We start from the raw sequence: 23,323 nt of genomic DNA on the forward strand, positions 1-23,323 counted from the left end.
TCCCGTGCGGCGCCGCAAATAACTGACATGTCAGTTTTCTGCAACCGCAATTCTATGAACTAAGTTGCAGTGTTCAGTTACATTCACAAACTCATAACGTTAAAGGGGTTCTCTGGAAGTAAAAAAATAAAAATGAAAAAAAAACTAATGCCAGAAAGTTATACAGTTCTGTAAATGAATTTTATTTAAAAATCTCAAGCCTGCTGTATGTCCTGCAAGAAGTGGTGTATTCTTTTCAGTCTGACACAGTACTCTCTGCTGCCACCTCTGTCCATGACAGAAACTGTCCAGAGCAGTAGCAAATCCTCATAGAAAAACTCTCCTGCTCATGACAGTTCCTGACATGGACAGAGGTGGCAGTAGAGAGCACTGTGTCCAACTGGAAATAAACCACCACTTCCTGCAGGACATGCAGCAGCTGATAAGTACTGGAAGACTTTTTAAATAGAAGTAAATTACAAATCAGTATAACTTTCTGACACCAGAACATTTTTATTTCTCTCCAGGGTGTCTTTACACAGATTTATCTGAGAGATTTGTGAAGCCAAAGCCAGTAATGGATTTGAGAAGAGGAGAAATCCCAGTGTTTCCTTCTGTGGTGCTATGCTATGGTGTAGGTACAGCTCAGCCAGAGATGGTAAAGTCGTGACACCAGTGCTAGTCCAGCAAACAGGTGTGATGTTGGTACCTGCTTTGTGTTATGGCTGGCTGTAATTCCAATGGTCATTGACCTGCCGGGTTATGATGGGTCCCATGGGCTCTTGTCTCTTAAATTGACCCACCCGGACTATCGGTACTACCACCCACAGAAAGGGGAAAAATAACCCAAGGTTTGTGTGTGTATGGGTGCTGGTGCAGGTAAAGTACGACGGAGTCCCAGTGACATAGAAACAGAACAGCTTTACTGTACAGTCTTTCAGTAATACAACACAAGTTGAAAAATCTTCACACAGACTTTAGTGCTTAACTCGTTTGTGCTTGAGGAGATGCTTGAAGAAGTAGAGTAGAAGAGTGATAGTTGTAGCGGTGCTTGGAAAGTTGAGAGAAGAGGAGAAGAGATTTTTATTAAGGGAGTCCCAACCCAATGTAGCAATGTACTTTGCCGAAACGTTAGACAATACTTTAGAGTGAATATTGTACTTTTACCTTTGTATAGACTATGTCTGACCACCTTGTGCCCTACAGTGTTGAGTGACCCGTCCTAAAAGGGTGATACAAGCCCCAGCCGTGGTTATCTGGGTGAAGCTAAGTTTCCAGGGGTGTCCCAGTCACCTGCGCTGCGAGATAGGATACGTAGACCTACCTTGGTAGCTTTGTCCTATCCAGGCTAGTTCCTCTTGTACTTAGGATACTGCCTTGCACCTTTTAAACTGGTTCACAGCGTGGGCTAGGGTGTTCCTGGACTCTTCTACCTTCTTAGTGCTTAGCACTGCATAATGGATATAGTTGGAATACTAAAAGCAATCAAGCTGCATCTGAACACACTCGTGTCTTAGACTAGACTCCACTGCTCACTTTCTCCTACACGGAACTAATTTAACTCCTACCACAGGTGTGAGTTTGTGTGTAGAGCAGGGATAGGTAGAAGAAGAGAAAGCACCTCCTATAGGTCAGCACTAGAGATGAGCGAGCATGCTCGTCCGAGCTTGCTACTCATTTAAGTATTAGGGTACTCGACGTGCTTGTTACTCGGACGAGCTTCTCGCGATACTCAAGACAATGGCATCTTCCTCTTCCTGAATGTTTGGCGGTTTTTTCTCAGCCAATCATTATGCAGGAGAGTCTTTGGGAGCTTGTAGCATCACATGGGAACCTTGCATGTCGATAGCAGCGATTGGCTGGCCAGATCAGATGACCTGGGCATATAAGTATCAGATCCCGCGATGCTCATGTCAGACGTGGGCTGGAAGAGATTAGGGAGAGAGCTGCTGTCTGTCAGGGAGAGTGTTAGGCAGGGAATTAATGTGCGGTTAGGCAGGAATCCGACACAAAACCCAACAGTCCTTCTAAGGCAGGGATGTCAAACTCAGGCCCTCCAGCTGTTGCAAAACTACAAGCCCCATCATGCCTGAAAAGCCAAAACTTTAGCTTTGGCTGTTCAGGCATTATGGGAATTGTAGTTTCAAAACAGATGGAGGGCCTGAGTTTGACACGTCTGTTCTAAGGTCTTAAAATTTTCAAAACATTTTTTTTTGCTACTCTTGGCTGTTGGCTTGGACTTGTAGTTCAGCTGTCAGTAGTCAATTTGTCCTGTTGCTGACATTCTCGTGGCTGGCTGGGATCTGTAGTTCAGCTATACCTATCCTCACTGTGCTGTGTCCTGTGCACATGGTGCCTTTAAAAAAAAAAAATCAGCACCAGTTACACACATACTCTATACGACTACCCCCAAGTCTGCTGTTAGTAGTCAATTTGTCCTGTTGCTGACATTACCTTGGCTGGCTGGTATCTGTAGTTCAGCTATACCTATCCTATTCTAGTCTCGTCTATTGACTAGACAAAATGGTGAACCCCAGGGGTAAGGATCAAGGGCGTGGGGTTCCGAGCGATGCAGTGGGTGGAGGCCGTGGTCCTGGGCAGGGTGACACATCACCTGTTGAGGAGGGAGCAATGGAACACCGCAGACAATAAATCCCTAGCTTCTTCTCGAAACTTAAGGGGTCACAGGGTACACCACTATTGAAAATGCAGCAGTGCAAACAGGTGAATAGCGGATAATGTGTCCAGTAATTTATCCACCACCCAGTCTTCCACGCAGTCCACCCACGCTACCCAAGGGAGTGGAACCCTTGCTCCACCAGCTCAACTTCCTTTCCCTCTGCCCGACCCTTCCAGGGAAAGTAGGGATTCAGATCCACCACCATGCTGCCAGGAACTCTTTTCTGGACCCTTCCCTGAGTCTGAGCAACTGGTGCAGTAAGGAGAGAGCCAAGAAGGAGGGGGAGTTGTTGTATGGGGAGAGAGACGGGGATCAGCGAAGTACAGCTACTGCATCAGTGTGTCCAAGGCTGTACTTTGACCTCCGATAGACATCAATCAACTCAGGAGATTACTGGCCCGACAGTGAACAGAAGTTGGAGCGAGGGAGGAGGTACAGTAACATGGGGGGGAGAGCCGGTAGCCCATAATTTGGCGTAATGTTGCAATTAGCCAGCCCCAGAGGCGTCCATGCATCCTGCCCCTGCTTTTTCCTGTCCATTCACATGTTGTTTCCATCATTTTCTGAGGTTTCCAGGTTTTCAGGCAATCTTCCCTGTGCAGAGCTTTAATCCCCTGCAAATGCTTGAGTTTCCTATTGACTTCAATGGGGCTTTTTACTCGAAATGAGCACCCGAGCATCGGGAAATATTCATCTCGAGTATAGAGCACCCGAGCATTTTAGTACTTGCTCATCTCGTATTTGATCTCTACAGGATTGTTGGCTGCGGTATGATTATATTATGAAAGACTTAAGCCCATATTTCATGGGCGACAAGAGGGAGCAAGCGAGCGCCAACCCATCAGGCCAGCGCTCGCTTGCTCCTCGTTCCCCGGTCACTAATGGCGCTATTACACGTGTCGACAGGTAAGGAGCCTATTCCATGGAGCGATAATCAGCCGCATCGGCCCGATTTGGCCGATTATCGGAATAGAGAGAACGATCAGCCGATGATCGTGTCATCGGCTGATCGTTCATTTGGGTTCAAACCTAAAATCATAGGTCGCCACCCGCACATCGCTATGTGGAGTAGCGGGCGCGGCGGGTGACCAACGATTTCACAAACATCATACTTTACCTGTCCAGGCTGCAGGTCTTCTCCTTCTACCGGTCCTGCGGGGCAGCATCAGCTTCGGAGCGGCCTGTCTGAGCTGACAGAGCGCTCAGCCAATCACTGGCTGGGACCGAATCGGGAGAAGGAGAAGACCTGCGCCTGGACAGGTAATGTATGAAACAAGGACTGCAAGGATATCGATAACGATGTTCCTGCAGCCCTTGCTAACGATTGTCGGGCTGTGGAATAGGCCCAGTAAATGAGCGCCGATCTAGCAGATCCGGCTCGTTTGAATCGTTGATCGGGCCCTGCTCGGCCTGTGGAATAGGACCCTAAGGCTGCCAGGGTGATTGCTTGATCGTCCCGAGAGGCCATAGAAGATAGCGGGGGTCTGCTGCCGCCCCTCCTGTTGCGAGGAGTAACGGCAGCATTATGCTACTATCCTCATTGTTGATTTCTCAACATGTTGAAAGACAACGATCAGCCGACATCGTGCATGTTGGCTGATCGTTGTCTTCTATTACACAAAGCAATTATTGGCCGTAACAGTCGGTATCGGCCGAATACGGCGGATAACCGCTTCCTGTAATAGGGCCTTAAAGGATTTGAATCTGTATAGTCTGGAGGTAAGAAGGGAAAGGGGGGACATGATCGAAAACTTAATGTATGTAAAAGGACTAAATAAGGTTCAGGAGGGGAGTGTTTTTAGGAAAAAAAACTGAACTCAAAAAGTGAGAAGTTAGTTGGGGGAAAGATCAGAAGCAACGTGAGAAAATATTACTTTACTAAAAGAGTAGTAGATGCTTGGAACAAACTTCTAGCAGATGTGGTAGGTAAATCTACAATGACATGACTAGGATAAACATATATCTATCCTAAGATAATAAGAAGGGAAATACTAAAAGGGCAGACTAGTTGGACCCAGTGGTCTTTTTCTTCTATGTTTCTATGATCAAAACGCTACTGAGAGTTGTGCCTCATCTTGTAGCAGAACTTGCCCAGGTGAGAGTTTGTTTATATCCCACCCTGGTGACATGTGATCTACGCAGTGGGGCGCTGTCCTTTCTCTTTCCTTTAATCTTGCATTATGTTAGTTAGACCCATGCATACGGGTGGTTTGTCAGTGCGGACAATATACAATGCTGCTGGCATTAGAAAACCGATATTTCTGGACCCTTCCCTGAGTCTGAGCAACTGGTGCAGTAAGGAGAGAGCCAAGAAGGAGGGGGAGTTGTTTTACGGGGAGAGAGACGGGGATCAGCGAAGTACAGCTACTGCATCAGTGCGTCCAAGGCTGTACTTTGACCTCCGATAGACATCAATCACAGACCCATATTTACCCCTTTAAGTGAAATGATAGAGGTTGGCTTTCAGAGATGGGCGTTTCCAGCAGTTGTTTTCCACATTGTACAGCACACTGCCAGAGTTATTACTAGCAGGATCCAGCACACAGAGGACATGGCTGAGCTTCTCTCCTTCTTATTTTCTAATATATTTTTATTGCTCATTTCTTTCATCGTTGGCCTTTTCCTCTTGGACTTTGTGAAGAGCAGGAAGAATGGATCCCAGTTTCCCCCAGGTCCTAGAGGAGTTCCATTTCTTGGTAACATTCTGCAGGTGGACTTCCGAAACCCAACAGAAACATTGCGCCAGGTACAGTATATGTATAGTATATGTTAACAATACCTGTTTAAAGGGGTAGTGTGGCACTAAACAATTATTCACAAAATAACACACATTACAAAGTTATACAACTTTGTAATGTATGTTATGTATGTGAATGACCCCCTTCCCCGTGTTTCCCCCCCCCCACGCTAGACCCGGATGTGTGATGCATTATACTCACCGCATCTCGTGTCGACCCCCGTCCGCCATCTTGGGACAATGACTTAGTCCCCGGGAGGCCGGCCGAACCACTCCATCCGTCCCTCATCCCGGCCCCCTCTGGGGCGTCATTAGCAGCTCAGCCACAATTGGTTAAGCATAACTGTGCTCAGCCAATCGCTGCTGAACACAGTTATGATGTGGCAGAGGGGGGCCAGCATGAGGGACGGATGCAGCGGTTCGGCCGGCCTCCCGAAGATGACATCATTGTCCCAAGATGGCGGACGGGGGTGAGTATAATGAACCACACCTCCGGGTCTAGCTGAGGAGGAGGATAGAAATTGGCCGGCCAAGGTCATGCAACACTAAGGATGACTTTATCAGACAATTGTAATGGTTTTAAGTAAAGTATTAAAATTGCTTTCTTGTTTCCATGTATACTGAGATATTGGTGAATACTGAACAAGTGAATAGATGGTAGTGGATGAAGCGTACAGTAGCACACTTCGCTCCCTGACTGCTCCATAGACTATATGTGAGAGAATGCGTCGGATCTTGCCACCAGCTGATATATTAAAAGTGCTACCATGTGTTTAACGCAGTTATAACTAGTGATTGCAGATAGATGGGCAAATGTAAAACCATCATGACTGGGCAAATCTTTTATGTTGTTAAAGGGGTACCCCAGCAAAAAAAAATATTTCAAATCAACTGATATCAGAAAGTGCCAGAGATTTGTAATTTACTTCTATTAAAAAAAAATCTTAAGTCTTCTAGTATTTACCAGCTGCTGAATGTTATGCAGGAAGTGGTGTATCATATCCAGTGGGGAGAGGAGGAGAGGTTTTTTATGGGGATTTGCTACTGCTCTTCATGCACAGGCAGCAGAGAGCACTGCGTCAGATTGGAAAGAATACACCACTTCCTGCAGGACATACAGCAGCTGATAAATACTAGAGGACTTGAGATTTTTTAATAGAAGTAAATTACAAATCTCTGCCACTTCATGACATCAGTTGATTTGATAGAAAAAAAAATATCTCGAGTACCCCTTTAAGATACAGTAAACAACCAGCTAAGAGAACCTGTTATGTGATTTTTCATATTTTATGAATATATGTCTGTGTGGTTTTCACAGCTGAGAAAGGAGTTTGGAGACATATTCAGTTTGCAGTATTTCTGGAAAAACACTGTGGTGCTGAATGGATTTGAGGTGATGAAGGAAGCGCTGATCAATAGGTCGGAAGACATCGCAGATCGGCCTCCATTTCCCATCTATGAAAAAGTAGGATATTCTGGAGATAACAAAGGTATAAACATTTCATAGCATCATTTCATAGAAAATATATACAGCTGTTGGTCTTGCTTGGAGGAAATTGCTTGAAGGAGAAGTCCGGAGATAATTTTTATTAAAGTATTGTATTGCCCCCAAAAGTTATACAAATCCCCAATAATACACTTAGTACGGGAAATGCTTATAAAGTGCTTTTTTCCCTGCACTTACTACTGTATCAAGGCTTCACTTCCTGGATAACATGGTGATGTCACTTCCTGGATAACATGGTGATGTCACTTCCTGGATAACATGGTGATGTCACTTCCTGGATAACATGGTGATGTCACGACCCGACTCCAAGAGCTGTGCGGGCTGTGGCTGCTGGAGAGGATGATGGATGCTCAGTGTTTCTCCAGTGCCCTGTGTCCCTCAGTGTCCCCCTGCCATCATCCTCTCCAGCAGCCACAGCCGCACAGCTCTGGGAGTCAGGTCGCAACATCACTGTTATCCAGGAAGTGACATCACCATGTTATCCAGGAAGTGACATCACCATGTTATCCAGGAAGTGAAGCCTTGATGCAGTAGTAAGTGCAGGGAAAAAAGCACTTTATAAGCATTTCCCATAATAAGTGTACTGTATATTGGTGATTTGTATAACTTTTGGGGGGCAATACAAGACTTGAATAAAAATTTTCACCGGACTTCTCCTTTAATACATTCAAGACCAAAAAAACATAACAGAAGAGTACAGTAGAATTAAGACATAAGTGTGGAAATAATCCATTACCAGTAGTAAAGAGGACAGAGTAGGTCCTGACTATACACAGACATTATATAACAGAACAGAGTGGGTTCCCATTCATATACTACTCTGCACATTTGGGTTGATCGCTTATACGAGTACATCAATATGTTTAACATACAATGGTCTTTCCTGGACTAACTTGAAAATGTTCATCTGATAATGACCATTCTGTGTGTTCTTCTTAGGTTTAGTATTGGTTCCATACGGGAGCTCGTGGAAAGAGCAAAGAAGATTTACCCTGTGCACACTTAGAAATTTCGGGATGGGCAAGAAATCCCTGGAGGAGAGAGTGACAGAGGAAGCTCAGTGCCTGTGTTCTGCATTTAGATCCCAGAAAGGTGAGTGGTAGATGTTTATCTACAGCAGGGATGAGGAACCTTCGGCCCGCCAGTTGGTGCAAAATTACATTTCCCATCATGCCTGTTCCATGGCCCAGGGTGCTAATGCAGATGTTGTGTGCTGCTGGTGGGCTCTGGTGTTTTGGGGGCAACTTGTCACGGTGGCCAGGAGTGGTAGCGCCCACCCTTGAACACAAGGGCACCGGACCTTGGGTAGAATGAATGATTGCAGGTGAGTGTACAGGTGCGGCGACCCGACTTAAACAGTGCTTAACTTTACTGAAAATAGTGCAATACAAAAGTTGTGGAACTGTTCTGGTAACAGTGCTAGTGCAAACAGTACTTGATAATACTTTGGAGGTAGACTTGAGCAGACAATTAGAAAATGGAGTGAAGTCTTGATTTGAGATACCGAGTGGTACAGGGCCGGCTAAGAGCCCTCACCTTATTGGTTCAGTACTCTGACGGGATGTGTGTATAGAAAAGAAACTGAAATCTTGTGAACGTATTAACGTTTAGATAAGTTTCAGTTATCTTATCAGTCCGCCTTCTGCCTCCCAGTATCGGCGAGTGCCCTGGAAGGTAGTACGAGTTCTAGGCCTTTGGCTCTAGGTGTAGCTGCCACTGAGACCTAACCTCAAGTGGACGAGCGTCTGTCAGTAAAGTACTTTGGCTTAATGCAGCTTTGCTTTACTGGGGATCAGTCCTTTTGCCTTTTCCTTAGGTGGTGACTGTCCTGACTGAAGAATCCTTGATGTAGGTAAGGGTGTCTGTTACCCCACCTCTTAGCTTAGCACTGCATCTTGCTAGTTACTTGCTCCTAGCCAGAAGAAGTGGTGTTGCCACTGTAGCACTGGCCTAAGCCAGGCCTGCTTAAGTCACTGCAGCAGAAACCTGTGTCTTGTCCTACCCACTCTATAAAGAAAACTAAACCATAACTGCATCTGCCCACCTGACAGGAAATCCCTCACTTATTAAGGGTGATATGACGTTATGATAGGAAGTGTGTGTGAAAGAGAGAAAAGAGTACAGAGTGTCTGTTTAATAAAACAATCATATAGACAACAAAGAATAACCTTTCACTATAGACTGCAGCTGTGCACAGAGGGAGTGAGACACCTAGTGGCTCCAGCGGAGAATGCAGCTAAGAACACTTGGTGTGACATCTGAACAAACTAGTTTTACCTGGGTGTGTTAAGACAAGAAGAAATACCCATAGTGGGACACTACACCTAGCCAAAAGCTTTGGCTGTCCAGACATAATGGGAAATGTAGTTTTGCATAGATGGAGGGCCGATGGTTTCCTATCCCTGGTATACAGAGTGGTTAATCTGCTCCATACATTATTTTAACACCCCCTCCCCAAATACGAGATTTTTTTGCAAATTTGTTACTCCTCACATTCAAAGAATCATAACTCAATTTTATCCAATAAATAATATGATCAGCAATCAGCAATTCTGGCGCTTGGTATTATTTTTCATTTTCTTCTATTACTGCGCAGGATCAATAATGGTTTAATCTTATAATTCAGACAATTGACAATCCCGCATGTGGCAATATCAAACATATTTTGGATTTAAAAAAAAAAAGTTTTAGTTTTTTTTTTGGGGGGGGGAGGCTTAACCCTTTTATTAGGATAGGGTTTTTTGTACTTTTAAATACCTTTTTTTTCCACACAATTTAAGTCCCCTGGGGACTATAATATGCAATCATTAGATTGCTTATACTGATCAATAGATAATAGAAACAAGCCGCACTTCCAAATCCAATGTGGCTAGGGATTCCACAGCACACCAGCTCAGGTGGTAAAAAAAAGTGTAGTTTATTCCAAAAGATAGTGAACAAACAGATGCAACGTTTCAATTCTCTCACAGAATCTTTCTCAAGAATCTTTCTGATGCTTGAGAAAGATTGTGTGAGAGAATAGAAACATTGCATCTGTTTGTTCACTATCTTTTGGAATAAACTACACTTTTTTTTACCACCTGAGCTGGTGTGCTGTGGACTCTTCGCTATCTTTATACTGATCAATGCTATGCTTCTGCATAGCATTGATTAGCCAGATTGGTACTCAGCTGATTAAGGCCAGATTCGCACTACGTATATTTTTAAATAACGGCTGTTGTTGTATGTTGCAACAATGGACACTGTTTATTGATAGTGTGGCTTTACATTAGATCTTATAAAACAATGGCTTTAGTGTATACAAACTGACATTCAATGAACAGCGGCCACACAAGATAGCCTATTCTCACAATGTAAAATTCTGCTGTCGGCTGTATTGTTCTCTATGGCTAATTGGAGTGCGGCCACACCCGAATGTTCCCACATTCATATTAAAATAAAGTGATGTTCACCCGGTGGGTACTGTAAATACTGGCCCTGTCAAACAACGGCCATTGTTCATACAGAGTGTGAACCTAGCCTAAGGGTCCATTTACACAGAAAGATTATCTCACAGATTATCTGCCAAAGATTTGAAGCCAAAGCCAGGAACGGATTTGAAAAGAAGAAAAATCTCAGTCTTTCCTTTATGACCTGTTCTCTGTTTATAGTCTGTTTCTGGCTTTGGCTTCAGATCTTTGGCAGATAATTTGTCAGATAATCTTTCCGTGTAAATGGACCCCAAGTCTGCCTGAGGCACTCTGAACAAATCCCTGACAGGTCCGGTACCTATCAGGTCATTCTCTGCATGCAGAGGGTTATACTACTGGGATCTGATGGAAGTCCGGACCCGGTAGTAGCATAAAGCTGACACCCACTGCATATAGTGCAGGTTCATCTCCTGGGCCCGCTCTATATGCAATGACCGCTGGGCCCCATAAAAAGGTGTATCGGTGGTTGTTAGGAGGTTAACATAGATTCTGATTTATCCTTTCACCTACTTTTACAATTATCCTATGTAATAGTGATCCTATGTATCCAGTGATCAGCTGATGAAAGAGCAATCCCTCGTTCGATGGCTGATTGCAGGTGATTGAAAACCTTGTATCTGTAGCCGATGAATGACAGAAGTAAAGGGGAACATGACTGATCCACAGATTGTTTGTTCAGCCCTGCCAGCACCATACTGAGCCATGTAATAGGCTGAGCATGAGAGTGTAGTGAACCGGTAAGGGCCCCTATGTCTTTATTGCATCTGAGTAAGGTAACTCCCTCGAGTTCACACAAGTGGGATGAGGTATCCACTGCAGTTAGTGTTTTTCCCACTAGGTGTCACTACTGTGTTTGTTTGTAACTTATTTCTATGCACAGCTTGCAAGTCTTTCAAAGGCTTACTATTGTCTGTCACATGTTGTCTTTTACCCACTCACAGGTGTATGTGCTTTCCCTCTTTTCTTCAGCCTGTCCACTGCTTTCTTTCTCTCTGCACACTCACAGCCCACCAATCACAGACAGGGTTAGACCGACCCCTGTTGTTAGGACTTGGTGGGAGGAGTCAGTTCAGTTGTAGTCTGGATTCAATTTGAGAAGGAGCAACACAGACTAGTCTCTGCTAAAGCAAAGCCAGGGCCTGGCTTTGGCCAGGTCCTCTGACAGGGACACCACTAAGCAAGCAACCACAGTTCTTTCTGATGAGCAACAGAACCACTTTGCAGTGCTAGAACTCTACAGAGGGAGAGAAGTCGCACAGGGAACACCTTCTCCATGCCGTCAACCTCTCTAAGGCTGGGTTCACACTATGTATATTTGAGGCTGTATAGCAACCAAAACCAGGAGTGGATTGAAAACACAGAAAGGCTCTGTTCACATAATGTTGTAATTGAGTGGATGGCCATCATTTAATGGCAAATATTTGCTGTTATTTTAAAACAACGGCTGTGGTATTGAAATAATGGCCGTTATTTACTGTTATATGGCGGCCATCCACTCAATTTCAACATTGTGTGAACAGATCCTTTCTGTGTTTTCAATCCACTCCTGGTTTTGGTTGCTATGAGGACCTGACATGAAGACCAAATACTGCCTGAAATATACATAGTGTGAACCCAGCCTAAAAGTGCAGGGCAGTTACCTCAGGAACATAGGAACCGACCTCAGTGGAACAAAGGTACGGAAAGTCTGTGTTCCACTGCGCAGTGCAGGACAACTGGGAGGTCTCGGGAGTCTGCTTAGCCCAGATAACAAGGCCTGGGGCTTGTATTACCCAACTCCGATGGGTAGCCTGCAGAAGGTGGTCAGACTATAGGTCAATGTGTGTACGAGTATTCTCTATATCTCTTCTATACACCTCTACTGTTCCAGGCAGAGTACACATCTACATTGGACAAGGCCCCTCTGGCAACCCCTCTCCTCTACTCTTTCTACTGCAATGCTCTTTCTTCTACAAAGCACCTTATCTCTACCTCAACTACAGGCACCTAAGTAACTCGCCAGATTGTATTTTCCTGTGTTGCACTGGACTGTATTACTACCAAGGTACCTTCCTTGTATTGCACTATGTTCCCCTAAGTAAACTGTTCTGTTTTCCTAAAGCATTGTACTTTGTCCTATTCCTTATGCACCCGCACCCACACACACCTGTACACTTGGGTTAAAGATTTTGTGGTATCGGTGAGGGGTCAACTGTCCGGGGTGGGTCCTATACCACTCCAGGCTACTGTGACAAGTGTCCAAGTGACCCTAGACCCACTCAGCTACCACACCAAAGTAACCGCTGACCTGGCAGGGAGACCACCATCTAGAACTCCCCTGCGCCTCTCACCGGCCTACCTCAGGAGCGCTGATCTATGAGATACAGCTCTTACTATAATTTTCTATTCTTTCCTTGCTTTACTCTTCTTCTTGCATAATGTGTTATGATGGAGACGGCTGAATGATATGTATCTCTTTATGTATGATATTTTTATGGTTTCTGCAGATCAGTTTAATCCACATTTCCTTATAAACAACGCTGTCAGTAATGTCATCTGCTCCATTGTGTTTGGGGATCGCTTTGACTACGATGATGCAAAATTTCAGCGATTTTTACATCTCTTTGATGCAGCATTAAAGGCTGAATCTGGACTCTTTGCCCAGGTACTTAAAAAAAAAAATTATATATATATATATATATATATATATATATATATATATATAACAAATATATATATATATAACATAGCTCATATGAGACAACATAACCCATATGAAGGAAGATACAAACTCTATATAGGTGATCTGAAAACCATATAAACTATTACAGTTCAGCTATATTTCCGTGACTATAGGTGTATTGGTCTTTGACTGATATCACTCACTTTTGCTATCTTTTTCATCTGTTAGAGACCCCCATGACAACTTCTTTTAGCCTTTTTTGTAGGATTTGCTGGACAAACATCTTATGCTCCTCGCCTTTTCATCACCCTCCCTACCACTATACACACTCTTTATCCATAATGCTTTACTTAGCCTTAGTTCTCCATTTAGCCCCTACAAAGTAAAAAAGTAATAGTACACCTTCTGTACCACAAACAAATAAGGCCCTTTTTGACTCCAAATGTTATCTTCCTTTTGTGCCCCCCAATTTTCTCCCTGAGTTCAGTGCTTGTTGTGTTTTGGTGTTTCCCCAATTTTTAAGCCCCCTTTGTGCCCCAAAGAGTAATTAGGTCCTCTGTGTCCCCACATTGTAGTTAGGCCTCTTTCTCCTCCACACTGTAGTTAGGTATCCTTTGTGTCTAAACCCTGTATGTAGGTGCTCCTCTGCCCCAACACTATAATTATCCCCAGATTGTAGTTAAGCACCATGCTGTAGTTTGGCCCCCTTATATACCCCCACACTGTAGATAGGCACCTGTCTGAGCAACTGTACTATAGATAAGAACCCCTTTCTGTACCTCTACACTGTAGATAAGCCACCTTCTGAGCCCCCATACTGTAGATAAGCTTCTTTCTTGCACCCATACTGTAGATAAGCTCCCTTCTGTGCCCCCATATGCTAGATAAGCTTCCTTCTGTGCCCCTATACTGTAAATAGACCTCTTTCTGAGCTCCACATTGTGTCCTTCTCATCTATATTTTATACTTAGAAATATAAAAAGTTATACCCACCTGCCCTGATCTACCACACAGTATGTCCCGATGGTGTCTGATATCTGCTGAGTGATGCTAACTGCTTTTGATTTAACATACAGAAAGTGTCCGCACAGCCAATCATTGGTCATACTGGGGATTGGGGCAGCTGAGTGTAACAGATTTTTGTTTATCTAGTTGTTGTGGGACCGGACAGCCAATTGACTTACTATAAAATATATGACAAATTCCCTCTAAATTAAGGAAATCAAAGAAAATTGTCATTGTCTTTTTTCTCCTAGTTGCCATGAACACTCCCAGCAGTCATAAAGGACTGAATACAGTATGACCCTATTTATAAATGTACATATAGGAACTTATTACAACGTAATACAATTCCCAATTTTACCTTTTAGATCCTAAATGAAATTCCTCTTCTCATGAACGTCCCCTGGCTTGTGGATCATGTGCTGCAGCCAGAGTATGAACTGATAACATTCTTTAAGGAAATAGTATCAGAGCATCAGAAAACCTGGAATCCAAACTACATCCGTGATTTTATTGATGCCTACCTAGTGGAGATGGAAAAAGTAAGAACTCATTTATATTCTTAGAAAATTCCCACAGTTATGGACTGAAAATGTGTGGTGTCCCAACACGGGTGTTGTATATGCACCCAAGTAAGTCGTTTAAACAAGTGGGAGATGAAGTACCTTGTTTTCCCCACTAGGTTTAACTACTGTCTTTATGTTCTATGTACACAGCTGAAGAGTATTGGGTTAACTGTTTTATGTCATGTGTTTCTCTGCTGACCGGTCACAGGTGGTGCTCTTTCTTCTTGACCTGCCCTATTCTTCTTCTCTCTTACACATACTAGCCCCACCACTCACAGAAGGGTTTACATACAGCCCCTTAGGGAGGAGTTAACCTGGTGGAGGAAGCGAGTCAGTCTCTAGTTAGTTTCTTGTGAGAAAGGACACAAAACCAGTTCCTGCTGAAGTCAAGCCAGGGCCTGGCTGTGGCCAGGACCCCTGACAGGGACCAGAAACAGATACAGCTAAAGACTTTATTCTCTATACAAGCAACTACTACAGTTACGCAGTGCTAAACTCCAAGTAGGGGAAAGAAGCCACCTAGGATCACCCTAGCCCAGTGCAGGGCGATCTCCTGCAACAAGAGGAATCGACCTCAGTAGGTCAAAGCTACCTTAATAGGTCTACGTATCTTACTGCGCAGCGCAAAAAGCCCGGGCAATCTTGGAAGTCTGCTACACCCAGATAACCGACGTCTGGGGCTTGTGCTACTGACATAGAATGGGTTCTATGCAACTAGAAGGCAGAAGGTGGTCAGACTATAGTCTAAACGTGAGTACAAATATCACTTATCTTCTTATCTACAATTCAGTTCTGGCAGAGTACAGCATCTACATTGGGCAGGGCTCCTCTGGCAACTTTTCTCCTCTTCCTTGTCTTCACAAAGGACTTACTTCTACAAAGCACCTACTACTACCAAGCACTCGTTTACTCTATTGTTAGCAAGATTTGCACTACCTGTATTAAGTATACTGTTCTTCTTCAACGTTATCCAGTATAGTGTTCTATTTTTTATACTAAATGCACAGGACCCACAACAAGCCCGTAGGTTACCGACCATTTGGGGACATAAACCAGCTAAACGAGGTACCAACATCACACCTGTGCACTACTACAGTGCTGGCGTCACGACAAACAACATCACAGTAACTGGCTGAGTACCACAATAGCACAGACAAATGATTGTTCGCTTCATTAGAGTCTATGGAGCGAGTCGGATATCACTGGCAGGCACTCCCCCCCAGTTGTGTCTTGGAATCTCAGCAGGTCTCAGGATTGAGACCCAGTGCGATCAGTAATGACATGACCAAGGACATGTCAAATATATACTGTATAAAATATCTATAGTATAGCAACATACACATCAGTCAGACCACTGTTTTAGAGCAGAGTGGTGGTCGGTAACCTAGACAACAGGCAGTAAACAATGGGAGGGAAAGAACCGCATATCGGGAAGGAGACAAGTTTGCTAAATAAATGTATTTTAAAAAATATCTAGCTTGATGAGTCCTACAAATATAACTATATTAGTTGAGATGGGAATAGTTCTTTAATTAAGTCTTTCCCATTCCTCTGTGCTGGAAGCCAAGCCCTGTATGTCAGTCATGCAGGACTGGACAGGGGTGGGAGGGAGGAGGCTTGCTGTTGCGGCCTAGCACCACCTCACCAACCGTTTACCTGCAGCGCTGACAGATTTCCATCCCTGCTACATTTACTCCTAGTATACAGCAATAATACTCATTTCTTTTAGGTGAAGGGGGACAGCGCTACTAGTTTTACTGAAGCAAACCTGCTTATGACGACAAATGATTTGTTTGGTGCTGGGACAGAAACTACAAGTACCACCCTGAGGTGGGCGCTGCTGTATATGATCCTTTACCCAGATGTCCAATGTGAGTAGCAACACTTTACAATTTACATCGATAAATTTTAAACCTCTGACTGCTGTATGAATGTATCTGTATACTGAAGACAGTTTCACAATTTCTATTGTAATTTATTAGTATGTCCCTATATAAAGCGTAGATGGATCAGTGTATGTATGAGCATTCATGTAGTAATGAAGATTATCATTCAGCCAAAGTACAAGAAGAAATTGATCAAGTGATTGGAAGAGAGCGGAAACCGACAATGGGGGATGTGCTGCAGATGCCGTATACTAATGCTGTGATCCATGAAGTACAACGATGCGGAGATATCCTTCCCTTGGCTTTACCTCGTATGACCTACAGAGACATGGAGATTAATGGGTACAATATACCAAAGGTAAAAACTATTGGAAATGTCTGACATATCAGAACTAGACAAAGCTAATTTTTGTTTTCTCCCATTAATAATAAAGGATTGCAAACGAGAGCTTTTGTGAAGGACCTGAAATCGCTCACCATAATACACGGAATGATAGTCATTCGATAAAGGACAACTCCGGTGAAAAGCTTTTTCCCAGTATTTAAAACACATTACAAAGTTATAATATGCTTTAGTCACCTATCTGCCCCTTTTCCCTATCTTTTCCCCCTCATCACCCCACCAGGAAGTGAAGTAAACTCATTCTTACCTAATGACTGTTGACCCTAGGTTTTCTGTGGCAGCCATTTTGTGACAATGACAACATCAAGAGGGAAACTGGTCTAAGCCCTGTTAGGCCAGCCTCCCTTTGTCAGATGACTCAGGTTGCTCAGCGCTGATAGGCCATCTAACAGTTCTACAGAGTCAGTTAGACATCACAGGAGACAAAATGCATCATGGGAAAGCCCAAACCAGGAAGTGAAGAAAAAATGAAGACACTAACTGGAGCTTCAGTTCAGTTTTTTTTTTTTTATCAGCGCCGGAGTTTTCCTTTAAAGACCCAGACCCAGACCCTATTTTTTTTAGCAAGTGTTAGAGGGAGAGGATACAAGAAATAACACGCTCTTATCTTCCCCACATGGCCACATAATGCTGCTCCGGTCCCCTGGTCCCCAGCCACTTCCTGGTGACCCGGGTCGTAATGTGTGAGGTCTGCTCAGCCAGTCAGCAGCCGTAGTGCGGTCCCGCCTTATCCATTACTTGCTAAAAGATGGGTCTGGCCGGACTTCTCCTTTCAGTTGTTGATAATTTCTTTCCTATTGTTCTGTATTATTCACCATGTATCATTATTTTTCAATTTTTTTTCCCCCCGAAGGGCACCACTATCATCACCAACCTGTCCTCTGTGCTTAAAGATCAGCAAGTATGGGAGAAACCTTTCCAGTTTTACCCAAAGCACTTCCTAGATGAAAACGGAAAGTTTGTAAAACGAGAAGCATTTATCCCATTTTCTGCAGGTGAGTCTGACGAGTCTTATTGGTGTCAGTTATTATATATTGTATACAGGGGTAAGAGACAAAATCCTGTAAGACTTTGTCATTCTAAGTACTTCAGATATTTGAAGCCACTGAAGCCCTTACATAATATCAGTATGGGCGGTTCATAAAGAGGGTTTATGAACACCGTTTTTGTGCCAGTTAGGGTACTATTACATGGAACAATAATCGCCCGAATCAGCCCTATCCGTCGATTATCGTTCTGTGTAATAAAGACAACGATCAGCCGATGATCGTTGTCATCGGCTGATCGTTGATATAGGTTCTGACCTATGATTGTCAGACAATGACCACGCATCGCTACGTGTAATAGCGGTGCGCGGCCGGCGCTGACGATATGCAAAGAAGAATACATTACCTGTCCAGGCTGCAGGGCTCCTCTTGCTCTGTGCTTCTCCCCGGCTCCTGCGCAATCCAGCTTCAGGCTATGTTCACACAACGTATCAGGCCGGCCGTTCCGTGACCCCGGCCGGATGATCTACTTAAGTACCGGCCAAATGATCTGTCCGGCCGCAGAGCTCTGATGCGGGCGCATCAGTGCGTGCCCGCATCAGAGCTTCCCCCTGCACACTATGGAGCGAGCGGCCTGAGCCGCTTGCTTCATAGTGTGAACTGACAGGGTTTCCTACGACCGCAATTTATTGAATTGCGCCCGTAGAAAACTGGCATGTCAGTTATTTCCGGCCCCGTACGGGATCCCGGACGGAGCGCATACGATGTGTATACGCTCCTGACGGGATCCCATTGACACTGAGACAAGCCACTCTGAAGCTGGAGCGGGCGGGACCCGGGGAGAAGCACAGAGAAAGAGGAGCCCTGCAGCCTGGACAGGTAATGTATAAAGTTTAAACAAGGACTGCAAGGACATCGGTAACAATGTCCCTGCAGCTCTTGTTAAACGATTATGGGGCCGTGTAATAGGCCCAGTAAATGAGTTCCGATCTAGCAGATTATCGGGCCTTCATCCGCCGTGTAATAGGACCCTTATTCATTTAAAATTTTGAACCAAGGCCAGTAGATTTAATAAGAATAGGAAATGTATAAGATTACTTTTCCTTACTACTGAATACACTTTTGGCTTTGGCTGAAAAAAAGTGCATAAAAACACCAGTGGCATTAGAAAAAAAAGTGTGAAACTACCCCAAAATAAAGGAGGAAAAAAGAACATGTGTTGTCTCACTGCTGAGACCATCTAACTATGCAGGGTAAGATGTAAAACCAGTGAAGTGAAAAACAAAAACATGTGTGAAGCAACTCTTACATAACTTTCTCTTAAAGGAGAAGTCTGGAGAAATTTTGTATTGTATTGTATTGCCCCCCAAAAGTTATACATATCACCAATATACACTTATTACGGGAAATGCTTATAAAGTGCTTTTTCCCTGCACTTACTACTGCATCAAGGCTTCACTTCCTGGATAAAATGGTGATGTCACTTCCAGGATAACATGGTGATGTCACTTCCTGGATAACATGGTGATGTCACTTCCTGGATATAAGGGTGACGTCACTTCCTGGATAACATGGTGATGTCACTTCCAGGATAACATGGTGATGTCACAACCCAACTCCCAGAGCTGTGCAGGCTGTGGCTGCTGGAGAGGATGATGACAGAGGGAAGCTCAGTGTCCCTCCAGTGCCCTGTGTCCTTCAGTGTCCCCCTTCCATCATCCTCTCTAGCAGCCACAGCCTGCACAGCTCTGGGAGTCGGGGTGTGACATTACCATGTTATCCAGGAAGTGACATCACCATGTTATCCAGGAATCGACATCACCATGTTATCCAGGAAGTGAAGCCTTGAGGCAGTAGTAAGTGCAGGGAAAAAAGCATTTTATAAGCATTTCCCATAATAAGTGTATATTGGTGATTTGTATAACGTTTGGGGGGCAATACTTTAATAAAAATTTTCGCCGCCAAGTCACAGCTCAGATAGGTAATCACTTCTTCTGGAGCGATCTCTGACTTGGCATATATTCCCATTTATGTTTTAAGACACCTGGGGGGGGGGGCAGAGGGAGGTGGAAACATAATAAAAAAGTGATACCTGTCTCGGTGCCTCTGCAGCACAGTACATTGCGACTAGCTCATTGTCAGCCTCCAGTCTCCCAATTCCTGTTTCATTATGACCTCATGATTTCACAGGATCAAGAGCTACAGTACACTGGCAGGGCACTGAGAGTGGTGGCGCTGTGCTGCAGGGGGCACCAGGACAGGTAAGTATAACTTCTTTATTATGTTACCACCACCCTATGCCTATCCTAATTTTTCTTTTACATTTGTCCAGAATTTAAGAAAAAATACACTGAAAAGGTAAGATTTACTTTCTGTATAATTTCTTCTCAGAACTCCCAGTGGAATGACCTGAAATTAAAGAAAACAAGTTAGGGCTATCTGATATAAACATTAACTCATGTAAGGGTGGTATTACACGGAGCGATTATCGTTCGAAAAGTCGTTAAATCGTTTGGATTTGAACGATAATCGTTTCATGTAATAGCAGGCAACAAATAAACGACCAACGAGAAATCGTTGATCGTTTAATAGGATCCGGACCTATTTTTATCGTTTGACTGTTTGCAAATCGTTTTCACATTGTTCGGTGGAATAAGAATTCGCAGCTGAAATGTACGCAATACCGACGACTAAACGACCGCAAGAACGACCGCAAGAACGATCATAAATAACGATCATCGTTCCATGTAATTGGGCGAATGATTTCGGGTTGTTTGCCTTAGCGGTCGTTTAAGATTGTTTATCAGTAATCGTTAGTCGTCGAAAAATTGCTTGGTGTAATAGTACCCTAAGTCTTCCTGCCAACATGTGTATGGTGGGGAGCAGAGGGGGTGGGAAAAAAAACACACAGGCACTCATCCTCCAGGTCATTGTGCCACCACCAGTATTATGCAGCTATGTTCCCTGCCTCTGGGTTTGGGATTGTGATGTCACTGGCACACCCAGCCAACCAGTGGTGGAAGTGGAACCCTGCTGCAGCCACTGGGCGGGCCTGTGATGTTTTGCCCTAACACATGTGGCTACATAATATGGGCAGCAGAATTGGGAACCACAAAGGTGAGTGCAGGTTTTTTTTTCACCCTGTCTACTAGGTTAGAAAATAATGGGGGAGATTAATCAAACATGGTGTAAAGTGAAACTGGCTCAGTTGCCCCTAGCAACCAATCAAATTCCACTTTTCATTCCTCACAAACTCTTTGGAAAATGATTGGTTGCTAGGGGCAACTGAGCCGGTTTCACTTTACACCATGTTTGATAAATCTCACCCAATGTGTTTTCTCTTGTAGGTCGGAGATCTTGTTTGGGAGAACAACTTGCCAGAATGGAACTCTTCCTGTTTTTTACCACTTTATTACAGCAGCTTACATTTGAGATACCAAATGACCAACCTCGTCCAAGGGAGGATCCCTTCTTTGCGCTAACACTAAGTCCACATCCCTATAATATACATGTAGTAGCTAGGGGATAAGTCTCCAAACAGGGAGAGAACTGGATTTATGTGTATTTAGTTTCTCATAGCCCTAGTAAGACATCTCATACAGATTTTTTTTTATTTTTTTTTAGAAATCCTTTGCTTATTTTCAATAGTAATACACAGAAGGCGACTCATTACTTACATGAATATAAGAATAAAATATTTACCCAGCTATCTCTGGCTGGATCATCTCGGCCGGTACTTAAGTACCGGCCTGATGATCTTTCCGGCCGCAGAGCTCTGATGCGGGCGCATCAGCGTGCGCCCGCATCAGAGCTTTCCATAGCCCACAGTGAAGCTGTGTGAACTGACAGGTCTTTCTGCGGCCGCTAATTCACTGAATTCCAGCCGCAGAAAACTGACCTGTCAGTTTTTTCCGGCGCCGCAAAGATTCCGGCCGGAGCGCATACGATGTGTGTACGCTCCAGCTGGGATCCCATTGCACATAGGCTATGTCCCACCCCGCAAAACTACGGCCGTAGTTCTGCGGCGAGAACTACGCCCGTAGTTTTACGCAGTGTGAACATAGCCTTAATGAGTTAGAGCAGTCCGCTTCCAGGTTCAGGGTAGTGACATTAGGTTTTTAATCATCAGTGGACAGTGTCACAGAGGCGGGGCTTCTTGGCCCTTTATTCCCCGCTCCCCACCTTGATGACACTGTCCACATTACTTTAAGAAGGACCGCGGCGCCTTTGTCGAAAGGTATTTTTGGAACGTACAGCAGGCCCGGTAGATGACGGTGCTGAAAACAACATCTACCCGAAGAAGTGACTGTCTCACTTTAATGTTTTTGCCCTATGAAAAATATTACTTTTATTTCAATCCAGCACAAAAGTACAAGCTATGTTTGAATTTGCACTTTAGCCCATAAAGATTTCTCACTGTATAGCACCATCTACTGTTTTACTAACTCCTCCTTTACTGTGTGCCCCTAAGTAGTAGCAGTGCAGGAGTATATATATGTATATATATATATATATATATATACAGGGGCGCCGCAATGATGAGGCGACCTGAGTCGTCTGCCTCAGGCGGCGCCACCAGCTATCTTCATGGGGGCGGCATTCAGGGCCGCTTTAACCAGAGGGCACATGGTGCACGTGCACCGGGCCCACTGGTTAAAGGGGCCCCCCCCGAGCAGGCCGGCCGTTGCTATGTGCGACCAATGCGGTCGCACAGGGCTCCGGCCACCAGCCTGTCAGGGGGGAGCGCCATGGATGGGTAATCTACTTACCCCTCCATGGCGCCCCCTGCAGGGCCCCCCCGGCGATCACCGCTGCCCCCGCCCGCTGCTGCTGCGGCTCTTCAGCGCTGCAGCAGCGACACTGACAGAGAGAGAGCCATTGGCTCCCTCCCTGTCAGTCACTCTTGTGGCCGCACTTCCTGCAGTCACAAGAGGCCGCACTCTCCCTCTAGCGCCCGACGTCACTGGAGCGTCGGCGCGAGGGTAAGGGGAGTGCAGCCTCTTGTGACCGCAGGAAGTGCGGCCACAAGAGGGAAGAGAAGAGGAACGCGTGGACCTAGGTGAGTAACAGTGTTTGTTTTTTTCAATGTTATATGGGAGGGGGAGCTATATACTACGGGGGGGGGGGCACAGGGGGCTATATACTATGGGGGGGGACCGGGGGCTATATACTATGGGGGAGCACAGGGGGCTATATACTACTGGGGAGCACAGGGGAGCTATATACTATGGGGGAGCACAAGGGTCTATATACTACTGGGGAGCACAGGGGTCTATATACTATGGGGAGCACAGGGAAGCTATATACTATGGGGGAGCACAAGGGGCTATATACTACTGGGGAGCACAGGGGTCTATATACTATGGGGAGCACAGGGAAGCTATATACTATGGGGGAGCACAGGGGAGCTATATACTACTGGGGAGCACAGGGGAGCTATATACT

General features: G+C 44.7%; 1 protein-coding gene across 1 annotated transcript; it reads left to right on the top strand.

The window, feature by feature from the left end:
* Window positions 1–5,163: 5,163 nt before the first annotated feature.
* On the top strand, window positions 5,164–22,699 carry LOC138788915 (cytochrome P450 2D15-like). The gene is made up of 9 exons (XM_069967310.1): window positions 5,164–5,405; window positions 6,715–6,886; window positions 7,843–7,995; window positions 12,860–13,017; window positions 14,406–14,579; window positions 16,333–16,474; window positions 16,660–16,847; window positions 17,746–17,887; window positions 21,226–22,699. Exons 1-9 carry the CDS (start codon window positions 5,211–5,213, stop codon window positions 21,405–21,407), a joined length of 1,506 nt encoding a protein of 501 aa, XP_069823411.1. The 5' UTR covers window positions 5,164–5,210; the 3' UTR covers window positions 21,408–22,699.
* The last annotated feature ends 624 nt before the right edge of the window (window positions 22,700–23,323 follow it).

The sequence above is a fragment of the Dendropsophus ebraccatus genome, chromosome 4, assembly GCF_027789765.1.
Source record: "Dendropsophus ebraccatus isolate aDenEbr1 chromosome 4, aDenEbr1.pat, whole genome shotgun sequence".
In the NCBI taxonomy this organism is placed as follows: domain Eukaryota; kingdom Metazoa; phylum Chordata; class Amphibia; order Anura; family Hylidae; genus Dendropsophus; species Dendropsophus ebraccatus.

Bases quoted from the DNA above. Each gene is read 5' to 3' on its own strand.
- LOC138788915 (XM_069967310.1), top strand. From the start codon at position 5,211: ATGGCTGAGCTTCTCTCCTTCTTATTTTCTAATATATTTTTATTGCTC. The intron at 5,406-6,714 runs GTACAGTATATG...TGGTTTTCACAG, and splicing joins CAACAGAAACATTGCGCCAG to CTGAGAAAGGAGTTTGGAGA. The intron at 14,580-16,332 runs GTAAGAACTCAT...CATTTCTTTTAG, and splicing joins ACCTAGTGGAGATGGAAAAA to GTGAAGGGGGACAGCGCTAC.